At 38.1% G+C, this 13502-nt stretch overlaps 1 protein-coding gene across 1 annotated transcript; it reads left to right on the forward strand.

The window, feature by feature from the left end:
* Positions 1–12063, forward strand: idh3a (isocitrate dehydrogenase (NAD(+)) 3 catalytic subunit alpha). The gene is made up of 11 exons (XM_063002148.1): positions 1–93; positions 3158–3217; positions 4936–5019; positions 5155–5269; positions 5364–5551; positions 6945–7078; positions 9658–9760; positions 10051–10115; positions 10208–10292; positions 10417–10569; positions 11616–12063. Exons 1-11 carry the CDS (start codon positions 67–69, stop codon positions 11697–11699), a joined length of 1098 nt encoding a protein of 365 aa, XP_062858218.1. The 5' UTR covers positions 1–66; the 3' UTR covers positions 11700–12063.
* The last annotated feature ends 1439 nt before the right edge of the window (positions 12064–13502 follow it).

The following is a 13502-nucleotide window of genomic DNA, read 5'->3' on the forward strand; positions in this document are numbered from 1 at the left end:
TGAAGATGTAGCAGTGGATATTCAGGTTGCGGCTTGAACTCAGAAGCCTGAAGCTGCAGGAGGAAGATGGCTGGGAACGCTTGGAGGTCATCGGTAAATATGTTCACTGGACAGCACTGAGCTAACTGACATCAATTAGAATGCAAACAAAAAGCTGCTGTAGCATTTGTTGAGTCAGACATTAGAATATAAATGCGTTAGTGTGAAACTTGGTGAGGTTTGGGATGCCAGGACGCAGGGCCTGTTCTTGTGCCCTTCATCACTCTGCCATGCACTGGCACACGCTGTCACCTCGTCTTCTCTTGTTGAGTTTATTCTAACTCTGTAAAGCACCTGGACTGTAAGGAACACATGAATATTCAGTGCTTGTGTGATGTTATGTGTTTTTTCGCTGCATTTTACTGCGCTTGCGTATCTGGGCGGTTAGCTGTTAGCAAGCATGTCCATGCCAAATACCGGCAGAATTAGCAACGATGCTAACTTCTCCTCACCTTTGCTTTCTCAAACTCAAAAGAAGCTTTATTGGCATGACAAATAAGGACATTCGTATTGCCAAAGCAAGTTACAGGGAAATATAAACAATAAAAATAAGAAAGAACAAAAATATACAGAATAGTTACATGTGCAAAAAATATAGAATAGAATAAAATATTAATAAAAACAGTGCAAAATAATAACAATAAAAAGTATAATATTTACAATAATGAGGTAGTAAAACAATCAGTGTGTGTGTGTGTGTGTGTGTGTGTGTGTGTGTGTGTGTGTGTGTGTGTGTGTGTGTGTGTGTGGGACAGGGTCACCCACTGTCCCTCACCTGGTGACAGGTGTGAGTATAGAGTGCTGCTAGTGTGCAGCTCTCTCTGTGTTCCCACAGTAGGTGGGGCAGTTTGTCGGGGTCTGGGAGGGAGGTGAAGTTGGGGATGATGTTATTAAATTTAGGGAAGAATTGGGAGCGGACGTGGTGGTACTTGGTACACCGGGTGAGGAAGTGCAGCTCCGTCTCTACTGTACTGAGAGTGCAGTGCTGACACAACCTCTCCTCCCGGGGCAGCCAGGACCGGGTGTGTCGCCCCGTCTCCACGGCCAGGTCGTGTGCGCTCAGTCTGTACCTCGTCAGGGTGTTTCTTAATTTAAAGTCGGATACTGCGCTCAGATAATCTGCTGCACTGTAGTGTCTGTTTAAGGTCAAATAACACTGCATTTTACTTTGAGTTTTAGTTTCAGTTTCCCAATAATTCAGATATTTAGTTCGGAGTTTTTGTGTAATTTGGTTTATTCTAATTGGGTTTACAGATTTCTTCTGTTCCTGAGTCTTTATTGTGTTAGTGTGTGTTAGTGGTGTGGCGGCGTGTGTTAGTAATGTGTTTGTGTGTGTTATTAGGGTGTCTGTGTGAGTTAGTGGTGTATCTGTGTGTGTTAGTGGTGTATGGGTGTAGTGACTCAGGACCAGTTGGATGAGGGGACTGGTATGTTTGCTCAGCTCTTGGTGTTTCAGGGCTTTATAATGATAAGATTGGGGGTCGCTCTCATTTAGATGGTTCCAGAAGTTGATTGCTCTTCTCTGTATGCTTTCATGTACAGCATCTGTACTGTGTGTGCTCAGGAACCTCATTCATTCAATCCTCATTAATTCTTCACATGTGACACAGAATTGACAGCTTGTTTTCTCTCTGTGGTTAATAATTACTCGAGATAGGATTTGTAAAGAAGTTGCCAGAAAAAACCCAACTGAGAGCATTAACAACTATAAAATTTACCTTTACTTGTTTTAAAGGATGTGGCCACCTGAAAGTGAGCCTGTTGCATATTCAGTTATCTAAATATCAGCTTTAATATGAATAACCCCCACAGCCTCCACTCTTTTAGAAAGACTTTCTACAAGGTTTTGGAGTGTGTCTGTGAAAATTTGTGCCCATTCTGTTAAAGAGCATTTGTACGATTAGGCGAGATGTTAAATAAGATGTCAACATTCATTTCTATTACAAAAGTGTTTAGCGGGTTGAAGTCAGGGTTCTGTGCAGGCCACTGAAATTTCAAACTCGCCAAATCATTTTTGTGGACCGTGCTTTGTGTGCAGGAAACATAATTGGGGGGCATATTGTTCTTTCTACAACATTGATTCCATACACCTGTTAGTTATATGGCTGGAACACCTGAACTCAATAATATGGAGTGATGTCCACTTTATTTTGGCCATTTATCACATATCGTGGTAGCCTTATGGTTTAGGTGATTGTTTTTTTTCTTCTGTGACTGAATATAATTTTATAACGGTTACAATTGGTTGTCTCTTTCTTAGCACTTTCTCCACTGATCAGCCGCTGGCACATATCTGACTTATTCATACAGCCTGCTTGTTTCTGATTTGGGGTTCAGTCTTGGGAAACATTTTTTTAGCCTGATGTACCTTGGCGCTGGAGGGATCAGCAGCCTGTTGCAGCAGCTCTTACCTACTTTGCTTTTTTGTGCTCTTTCATTCTGCTCTATTTTTTTATTGTATTCTTTTTATTTACTCTATTTACTGTACTTAAACAGTACTGGAGCTGCTGTAACACTTGAATTTCCCCCATGGGGATCAATAAAGGAATCTTTTCTTGTCTTATCTTATCTTATGTAGCCTTTTAACCACATTTTACAGTTTGTCTTGGGTTATTGTCCCGTTGTAACACCTGATTGCACTTAAATGTATTTTACAGAGATGTTGGTGGCAATTTGGTACCACAGTGGTTTACAAAATGTAACATTAAGCCTCTACAAGGGGGCATTCATGGTGTAATTTTGGTAGGCCATCCACTCTTAAAAAAGTTTCAAGTTCAAGTTGTACGATGTCTATCTGTCCATCCGTGTGTGCTCCAGAACCAAGCTTGACAATGTTGTACTCAGTGTGTCAAATGTAATGTTTCGGTGTTCATGAACAAACAGAAAAAACTCTAGTAGGTTTGTTAACTTGTTTTCAAATTCATTTTTACCTATGTTTTTAACAAAACATTGAATTTAAAACAGGCTATCCAAACCTCCACATAATACTGTTCATTTTAACATTTGCTTTTGCTAAATCATAATACAGTTTTAAAAGACAGTGATTGTGTACTGTGGAAGTTAAGGCCTGTTTGATGTGTAGTATTTTGTTCAGATGCCAATGTCATTTTTATTTTAGGTGTCTCGTCTCATGGGTGCACTGCAGAGCCAAACACAGGCAAAAACTTTTGCCAGAGGAGTAAGTAAAAGTCTTTTTTTTAACATTATTATTTTTAAAGGGCATTATAACAATGTTCATTTTATTAATATGAGTACAAATATTCACACATTAGCATATGGCAGCTCTCTTGTGGTGTACTATAAATCTATTTAACTACCTAAAGCTTCTTTGGGTCTATAAGGATGGACAAATATTTGATAAAGATCAACAGATGGTCACTATGAATGATTCCAGTCAGTTGTTGATGCAGATCCCGCTGAAGTGGACCCAGGTGAAGCTTTCACCTATAGTTACTGCAAGCACTAGCGGTTAACTCACTATGAGCCAAATCAGAAAATACCTACATTCAAGGAGTGTCCCTTTTTTATACAAAACAATATAAATGCTGAATTTTTGTTTCGTTTCACCCAAATGAATGAAGGTGTAGTGAAGTATTCAATAGGTCAGCAGATATAAAAAAAGACAGAAATGACTTTAATTCAAAAGAATTTTTACCAGATCACAAATTTAAAGATGTGCAATCTGGTAAAACCCAAAGTAAAATGATGCCAGCTGTCAGCACTAATTTATTACAACCTCTGCTTGCTTATCGATGGCAACTGCACAATGAGACGGTGATAATGGATGTCAGTGCACAACTCTTTGTGCGCTTTACAGCTCTCCATATGAACCTGCCTTGTGCAGGTAAAAAAGCAATCACCTACTGCACATGTTTCGGAGGGGGCGTGTTGCAATCTTTTTTGATCAGCAGTGGGGCAGAAAAATACAAAACGGGCAATTGGATATGACTAGATTAGGAGGAGAATGCATTTAAAAAGAACACAAATACAAAAGTGTTTGGAAGCTGTGATATCTGCCTAACCTTTGTACATGCCACAAATGTAACTTTGGGTGTTTTTTAGGTGTAATAAAGATAGTAATTTTAATACAAAGTAACATGCATTGTTGTCTTTGGTGTAATATGATGCAGCTTTCTTCTGTATCATCTTTATTCTGATCTGCTCTAACTTGTTCTTAGATTGTGAACAAGTTTGTTTGTAATAGCCTGTAATAAACTGGTTCTTTGTCTGGGTGTGTTCCCACATAAGTAATGTCCTGTTTTGTATCTGGTGTTTACAGGATAGACTCGTCTGACTAATATTTATTTTTATTAACAGGATTCATATTAATTATCGATAATACTTAAAATTATCTAACGTCAAATCCAGCATTTCTTAGGTTGATGAATATTAAATGTTTGCGGCTGAAATTTGCATTTGCTAACCATACAATCAGGTTTGACACAACTCTAACAAATAGCAGTGATTAGGCCTTTAAAATGCTGTTTTAATAATGGTGACAAAGCTTGTCTAATTTTTCACTGGTGTTCCTGTGATCGGATTTCTCTGATCTTGTGATAAAAGAAGCGTAATTGCACACTATCAGTGTTGGCTTTGTTCTTGTCCACAGTGCTGCCACCATTCTGTTAAGGCAGATATAAAGCTTTAAAAGTCAGGTTCATTATTTTCTGTGTGAGCAGTGTAGACTCTAATTATTATTATTATTATTAAAATCTGCTATTGCACATACTTGTCTTATGACATTTTTGTCTGCCATGTCTTATGTTCAAGTAGCCATAGTGTAACAACTGACTTTATTATGGTATTTATAACATTCTCTATCTAATCTGTAATGAGTAATGAAAGGCTGTGATGCTTTTATTGACATATGACTAATATTTAGAATTTCCTTTTCAGCTGCAAACTGTAACACTAATTCCAGGAGATGGAATCGGTCCTGAGATCTCCACTGCTGTTATGAAGATTTTTGAGGCAGCTAAAGTAAGTCAAACTGAATTGGCTCCACAGTAGATTACTCAATTCATTACTTTATATTTGTTAACAATCTGTGTTAATCATTTTCTCTATCAGTTTGTGAGTCTTTATTTAGCATGTGGCTGCTTCTTTTACCTGTAGGTTCCTATTCAGTGGGAGGAAAGAAACGTGACAGCCATCAAAGGACCTGGAGGAAAATGGATGATCCCTCCTGAAGCCAAAGAATCAATGGACAATAGCAAAATTGGATTGAAGGGTACATATTTTTGTTTACTTTCTTAAATGATAATGATCTTGGCTTGTGGTTGCATTTTTGTTTTATTGTTTGTAATTTTATTACTACTGTTTAGGACCTCTGAAGACACCTATTGCCGCCGGCCATCCTTCTATGAACCTGCTTCTTAGAAAGACCTTCGATTTGTATGCCAACGTGCGTCCATGTGTGTCCATTGAGGGCTTTAAAACGCCTTATACAGATGTCAACTTGGTTACCATCAGAGAAAACACTGAGGGAGAGTACAGTGGAATTGAACACGAGGTATGTAATTAAAATGTGTCTGTGCCCCAAAGTGTATTCATACATATTTTACATTTTGGTGTCATTATTTTCTTTAAATTGTTTGGTTCACCTGATTTCTTTTGTTTTTGCCACATTTGTGGCATTGCCACATTTAAATCTTCCAGGATTTTTTCAACTAATTTTAATATAATATAAAGACAACACAAGTAAATTATCAATTTATTTGTTGAAGATTAGATGTGAAAAGTAATTGCCCTCCTTAATCTAATAACTTGACAAACAACTAAAATGAAACATTTGGGATAACTTGCAATTAGTCTTTAGTCTGTGCAGGAGGTTTGGCACAATCTTCTTTGTTTTAATTCATTGTCCTGCTGCATAACCCAATTGTGCTTAAGCCTTTAGGTTACAAACTGATGGCTAACATTGTCTTTCAGGATTTTCTAATAAGTGATCACTTATCATTTCAGTGATGTTTAGATTCAACATGTCTGGCAGTTGTCATGCCTTTTCCTTCAATAAATAAAATCATAATGAAAAAATAGGATTACATGACGTAAGGTCACTAGCACACCAGTGCCAAGAGCTCCCGGGTTCGGATCTCAGCTTTGCTACCGGTTGGCTGGGCGCCTTCTAGCAGACACAATTGACTAATGCCTGCTGCAGACAAAACCTAATGTGCAAATCCCCCAAAGTTTGAGTAAGAAGGGATTGGTAGACTGCGCACACATCGGAGGGAGTGTGTGTCAGGCGATATACACCCTCCTTGGACACCATCGCGGTCCCCAGCAGCGGATTGGCTATGCTAAATTGAAAGAAAAAGGAGGTAAAAAATATATAACGATAATTGTATCATATACTGTGATGTCACACAGTGTGTCATAAGGTCAGACAAGAAGCTTTTAAATAATCTCTTTTAGTGTGGCATGTGGAATAGTGTGGGTAATGAGCTTAAAAAAACTAAAATCACACATTGTGGACCTGACTTAAGCCAAAGGTCATTAGGCCAACATTATTAGAGATGGGTGGGCTTTACTGTACTAGCTTCTACCACTTTCCTCTTTTATGAGCACTGATGTACTAGCTTACACAACTCCACATTTCCTTGAGCTGCTGCCATCCCATCTAAAAGCTGTTTGATAAAATCTCACCTTACTGTGAAAAGGTCAGGGCTCGTCATACCACTCCAGTCAACAAAGCTATATTTGAGGGTTTTTTGACGAGGTATTTGAACAGTTCTAATAGAATTATAGTGAACTCTCTTCTTTTAGTGGTGCTCTTCTTTTTTTTAGGTATTTGGAACAGACTTTATTGATTGAATATTAGTCAAGTATTATGTGACCAAAAATCTCTATTTTCTTTGCATCACTTTTAATTCATCTGCAATTGCATGCTGCTTTTTGTCTGCCAGATTGTTAATGGAGTTGTGCAGAGTATTAAGCTGATCACAGGAGACGCCAGTCGCCGCATTGCTGAATATGCTTTTGAGTATGCCAGGAATAACCAGAGAACAAGTGTAACAGCTGTTCACAAGGCCAACATCATGTAAGTCTACTTACTGTTGTCTGTTAACCCACATCTTCCTAGACTTCCTGTCAGCTTTGTGTCCATCAGCTCCCTGTCTGTAAAGTCCTAGCAATAAAAGTCCTCTGCAGTATTGAGAGCATTACCTTTTGCATTTGATGTACCAGTTTTTCCTGGTGGTTAGAATTATTGCTGGCAGATAAACACTTGCTTTGATGTGGCATTGCTATTATATAGACGTTGCTCAAAAAGTATCAATACTGGTAATCTAGCAGAAAACGCAATCATGCTCCTAACCTAACTCACTCCTCACTGACGACAGAGCTAGTAATTCACACAAATTAAATCCACACCATTTCAGTAAAGGAAAAACACACTTGAATGAATAAATAAATATTTAGGAATGTAATTACTTTTACATTTACATTTTCAGCATTTAGCAGATGCTTTTATCCAAAGCGACTTACACTGAGCAATTGAGGGTTAAGGGCCTTGCTCAGGGACCCAACAGTGGCAACTTGGTGGTGGCCGGGCTTGAACCGGCAACCTTCTGTTTACTAGTCCAGTACCTTAACCACTGAGCTACCACTTCTCTGATATATCGGATATCTCGGCTGGTCTGTTATGCTAACCAACCAACACTGAGATCCACGTTTGTGGGTGTGATTGACTGGCACACTGTTTAGCTTATTCCTGGCTTGCACCTAGGGTTCCCTGGTGGAACCAAACCCACCGGATCCCTGACCAATATAAAGCAGTTTATGAAAATGAAAAAATTGAAATAACTTCACATACACTGCGCTATAGTGCTGGCTTCTCATAAAGGGTGAGAAGCAGTGCAGGGAGTCTGGGGAGTGCAAAAAAAAGCCTTTGGTTCTATCAGGGTGTTCATTTGTGTTCTTGAACTGTTGTCTACTTGAACTAGAGTAAGGTAATGTTTACTATGGAAGCACTTCTGTAAGTCACTCTGGATAAGCAGGGCTCTAGAGTGCGACCTAATTTCTCAATGGTGCGACTAAAAAAAATCTCAGGTCGCACCGGTGCGACCAGGCATCCGAGGGAAAAAAAAACCAGACACACATTAGGCCAATAACATGGTCTAAACCAATCAGAGATAGCGAAGGGCGGGACATTATTGTAGCGGTGATATGTGAGCGACATTCAGCTCAGCCAATCAGAATGCAGCACCAGGTTTATACACGTGCGTTCGGATGTTCTGCAGTAAGTTTAGTTTTGTATATGAGACTCGCCGGATGTCCCCAGAATGAAAGTTCGGGTTCTGGAGCTCGGCGGTGTAAAGTGTTGTAACGCTCACTTAAGTCCTGACTAAACAGTTAAAGTGACTCTACCCTGCCGTGTGCCTTTATTCCCACACCTCCACCACCGCACAGCAAAAGACCCGTAACATCCCCACCGGACAGCGGCTAGGTGAGCCGACCCTCTACAGTAGCAAGGGGCTAATGCTAGCGGTAAAGTGTGGCGATAGTGAAAGTAAAAACACGACAATATTTTCGTTAAGTAAAATATAAAAATAACTAAAAGACCATAATATATTACAATACATGTAGTCAAAATACACAGTGAGTGCACCGCAAGCGATTTTGGGAATCTGTGTAAAAGATTCAGTAAAGCCGATAATATAATGCACTGCATTTAAGATTACACTCTAACACTCTAGAGCCCCATACACACACACACACACAAACATATACATATAATTTTAAATATACACACACACATAAATAGATATACACACATACATACACATTTACTCTATTATTATTTTTATAATTTTTATAAGTGTGCTATAATTAGTCTATAATACTATAATTAACTGTATTAACTGTATAATTACTACAGTATATTAACTGTAAAGAGCATGGGAAGACCATGGCCGGCAATAGTATATTTGTGACTGGTTCTAATACATTTTGAATTGAAAGGCTGAAAAAGCCCAATGCATCTATAAAACACATTACATGTCGCGATAAATGCACTGCCCAAGTGTCCCCTCTCCCCACTGCCTTTCAGTGGCAGGCAGTAGCAAACAGATCATCAGACAAGGCCATGTTGACCAGATTGTTAGTTATTTACTAGTCAATATTGCCTGTGTGGACAGTGATTTAAAAAAAAAAAAAGTGAACCTGTAAAACTGCGGTGTTAAATGCGATGCGGTCGAAAATTTGGGTGCACCTAACTTTAGTGCTGGTGCACCTAAGAAAAAAAGTTAGGCGCACCAGTGCAAAAAGTTAGTCTAGAGCCCTGATAAGAGCGTCTGCTAAATGTAACTGAAATGTAAATGAGTGCAGGAAGGAAAACTCTGCAGATACATTCATTATAATGCAGGAACTTCAAACTAAAACACCTGTTTGTTTTTTAATGGGTTACAAATATATTTGATTTTTACAGTTTATCAGTAATGCCTACACTAACCTTTCAGCTCACCCAGATGCATTTTCTGATGTAGGACATAATCTGAGAAGAGATCAAGCTGCATTCTTTAACGTTTTGTCTGCATGTTTCTATGGTTTTAATAGTTTGGACTCTGAGTTCTCAGTCATTGATGTTTTACTAGTTTGACCATTTATTGTCTCCCACAGGCGAATGTCAGATGGCTTGTTTCTAAGGAAGTGCAGAGAGGTGGCTGAGAACTACAAGGATGTGAAATTCACTGAAATGTACCTAGACACAGTGTGTCTAAACGTATGTATTTGTTTAACATAAGTCATCAAAATTACTAAAGCTGTTGTAAGATTATGAAAGTTTATGTTTGGCTTTTTTCATGCCACAGGTGACGTGGATGTAGTGGAAAGTAAAATGTTTTATGAGTATATTGTGTTGCATTGTGCATGTGTTTACACTGGCTATGTTCATTCCCTTGGAACATTTCTTTCTATTTCCTTTTAAGACGTCAACAAGATGTATTTTCTTACGCTAATGTATTTCTTGTGTCTTGTATAATTTTAGCCTAATTAGTATTGTTCTTACTTTAGATGGTTCAAGACCCTACTCAGTTTGATGTGCTGGTGATGCCCAACCTATATGGTGATATTTTGAGGTGGGTTAAAAAATTTGCAAGTGTAAATTTAAAAGGAATCTGCTGTAACTGGCCAGATGGGGTGATTTTGTCTAATGATGCTTTTGCTTTAGTGATCTTTGTGCTGGATTAATTGGAGGCCTGGGAGTGACCCCTAGTGGCAACATTGGGGCCAATGGTGTTGCCATATTTGAATCGGTACTTTGTTTTTGTTGTTTAAATAGATTAAAAGATCATTCCAACTTTTCTTCCTCTTCTTGTTGAGTTTAATTACTATGAACATTAGCATCGTTTTGATGGACTTGTATAACTGTGGTTGCAGGTGCATGGAACTGCTCCTGACATTGCAGGCAAGGACCTGGCCAACCCCACCGCCCTGCTGCTGAGTTCTGTTATGATGCTGCGGCACATGGGACTGCATGGCCCTGCCAAAAACATTGAGACTGCCTGCTACGACACTATCAGAGACAAAAAGGTATTTTATATACACACACTTCTTGCACAAATTGATTTTGAATGGATATAATTGCAATTTTACCCACTAATCCACATTTAATCAGTTATAATGACAAAGTGAAAACATGTTTTATAGTATTTACAATCAAAAATTCTAACTTGATTCAAGTATTTTTATTCAATGAATGAACTGTCACCCCAGTTTTTATATGTGCTCTGGAGGAGGCTTTTGTATTTTGCCAGATTATGTACAGTGTCTGTTCTGCAAACACCAAGTCTTTATCTCATCAAACCAGAGAATCTTTTTGCTCTTGTTGATCATGTTTTTGACTCATGTTGAGTCCTTAACATGTCGTTTAGCAATGTTCAACTAGGTAGTCGTGTGCCTTGTACTCAGCTGTGGCTTACATCTTGCACTCATTGACAGAGTGATGTACAAATGTTTGGTCATCCAACAGGTTCTTTAACTCTGCACAGGACCACTGGGTTCTTTTTTTACCTGCATGACCATGGCCGTTCTTGCTCGGATTACCAAATTTGGCCAACGCAGATGGTCAAGGTTGTGTGCCAAGTTTCTTAAATTGTAAGCCCACTGTGGACCTGTGAACAATTGATTTCCAGACACATCTCAAGGAAAATTAAAGTTAACAGAATGCACCTGACCACAAAAGAGTCAGATAAGAGATTGCAGTGTTTTTTATTTATTTTTAATTTATTAAAAAACATGTGGTCACTTCATCATTAGAGATAATTAAGTGTAGATTGATATGCAAAAATATCAATAGTATCTATTAAAATCAAATCTTTGAAAAAGAGTGAACAATGTTAAGGTGCCTGAATACTTTGTGATCTCATTGTACATGTATACCAGTCTCGCTCTTAAGTGACTGAGACTTTGAGTAATGCTCCTTTTTGTGATTGCATCACCTGTTATTTATTTACCTGTGGAAAGTTCTACAGTGGGTGTTTACATTACTTCTGTCCCAAATATTGGAATGCGTTACAATAATCAAGTTCAAACATTACTCTTTACCTTTTTTAATATATATTTTTTTGTAATTCTAGGTTTTGACCAAAGATCTTGGTGGAAATTCCAAGTGTTCAGAGTTCACAGCAGAAATCTGCCGAAGAGTGCAGGACATGGAATAAGACGTAGTACTCAACAATATATCACTGTTTATCTATGTCTGGGCCTCTGGCCCAAAAGGCACAAACAAAAAATACATTCGCCTTTGTATCATTATGCGCACAATTGCCTACACCTTAAATGTGTCTATGACTCTGAGGGGTAAAGTCCAAGTATGTTTTACTTTGTTTTCTTCAGCTTTAAAAACCCAAAAAGAACTGTCTTAAAATCATTTTCAGTGGTATTTGTGTTTAATGTGGTCTTTTTTGTGAGAATGGGTTAAAATACAATCTACATATCTTTATTTATATTTTACATAAACGCTTTGTCTTTGGGGTAATAGCAGGCATATTCCTGGTCATACATTAAAGTTGCTAATATTTTGGATTTAAGGTGTGCTGGTTTTTATTATCTACGGAAAGTATTTGGAATGTTAAATGTTTTGACATTTTGGTTGTACAAAAACCTTGTCACTCCATTATGGTGTTAAGCAGCCATTAATAAACTTATAACTGGTGATAAAGATTAAAGAAAGTGATCCTTACTGATACATACATGCATTTAATATTACACTGATATTACTGTTCTTTTTTTTATTAAGTACTTCACTGCAATCCTTTGGTGAACATTGCTTTAAATGATACTAACAAAAATGCAAGAGACAAAATTTATGTATCCCCATGTAATCCCTTATTGTGTTCAAATTGATGACTTTTTCCTTGTGAGATTGTGCTACAAAAAGCAAGTGCATTGTGTGAAAATGGCTGAGACTGACTGAGATAATCCTTTTGAACTATTTTTTGTAGATTAACATCTAGTTGATAATGTTTTATTTTAAAATATTTCTAAAAAAAAATACACATTTTTTTTTATTTCATGTGTGCTTGGGTGGCACAGCAGTAAATTACAGTAGCCCACAGGTGCTGGGATCCAGTGTTTGAATCCTTAGCATTGCTATCGGCCAGTAGGGTGTCTGCATATAGATACGAGTGGCTCTTTCAGGTGGATGACCGAGGCCCCGTGATGGGTTAGCTTCCTGTCCAGAGTGTGTTACTCCAGTGCACCCAGTGGTTCCAGGGAAGCTGGACCCACCCTGACCATGTTAATGCAGTGGTAAAAGATGAACATGAACTGAGATATAATAGTTACTTTATGTGGTGAATAAGGTTATAAACTAAATGACTATAGGTAAGGTTGCAGCTCATTTAAGTTTTTTTTAATACATAAATATCACAAGTGCAAAACAGATGAACACTTCTGCTTTTTTAAGTCTATTGATTCTTTTATTGTGGACTACTCCAACATAAAGTAGTTCTTCATTCTCTCTTGCTTTTTTGTCCAGTTTATTTGAGGAATAAAAGTGAAACATAAAATCTAATCCAGAACTAGCATAATAATTAGGCAGTTACAATTATTAATTAGTAAGGACAGTGAGGAAGAGTCCGAAAGTAAATTAAAAGTGAAGAGTGATAGGAAGCCAGAACAGTGAGAAAGAAAGGTCAAGAAGAGGGAGTGAGAAAAAAAACTGGCCCTTTTTAATTTTTAAAATGTTTTAAAATAAACTTATAATAAATATTAATGTTGGTTATTTTAATTTTAGGCACTTGGGTGGCACAGTGGTAAAGCCCCACCACCACTGAGATCACGGGAACTAGATCAAACCAGTTCACATTTCAGCTGCTCTATCAGCTGGTCAGGCATCTGCATGGACAAAATTTGTTATCCAAGGGTTGGCGGATTGGCCGAAACAGCCTAGTCATTGAGAGGTGCACCTGTCAGTGTGCTCTCGGTACCAGTCCAAAGCCTAGAAAAAATAGGAGGGTTAA

Source organism: Trichomycterus rosablanca, chromosome 1, assembly GCF_030014385.1.
Source record: "Trichomycterus rosablanca isolate fTriRos1 chromosome 1, fTriRos1.hap1, whole genome shotgun sequence".
NCBI classification, from domain to species: domain Eukaryota; kingdom Metazoa; phylum Chordata; class Actinopteri; order Siluriformes; family Trichomycteridae; genus Trichomycterus; species Trichomycterus rosablanca.

What these genes read in the sequence shown, in the direction of transcription:
- idh3a (XM_063002148.1), top strand. Translation starts at nt 67, where the DNA reads ATGGCTGGGAACGCTTGGAGGTCATCG. An exon ending in CAAAAACTTTTGCCAGAGGA is followed by an intron (nt 3,218 to 4,935) that starts GTAAGTAAAAGT and finishes TTTCCTTTTCAG; the next exon opens with CTGCAAACTGTAACACTAAT. An exon ending in TAGCAAAATTGGATTGAAGG is followed by an intron (nt 5,270 to 5,363) that starts GTACATATTTTT and finishes ACTACTGTTTAG; the next exon opens with GACCTCTGAAGACACCTATT.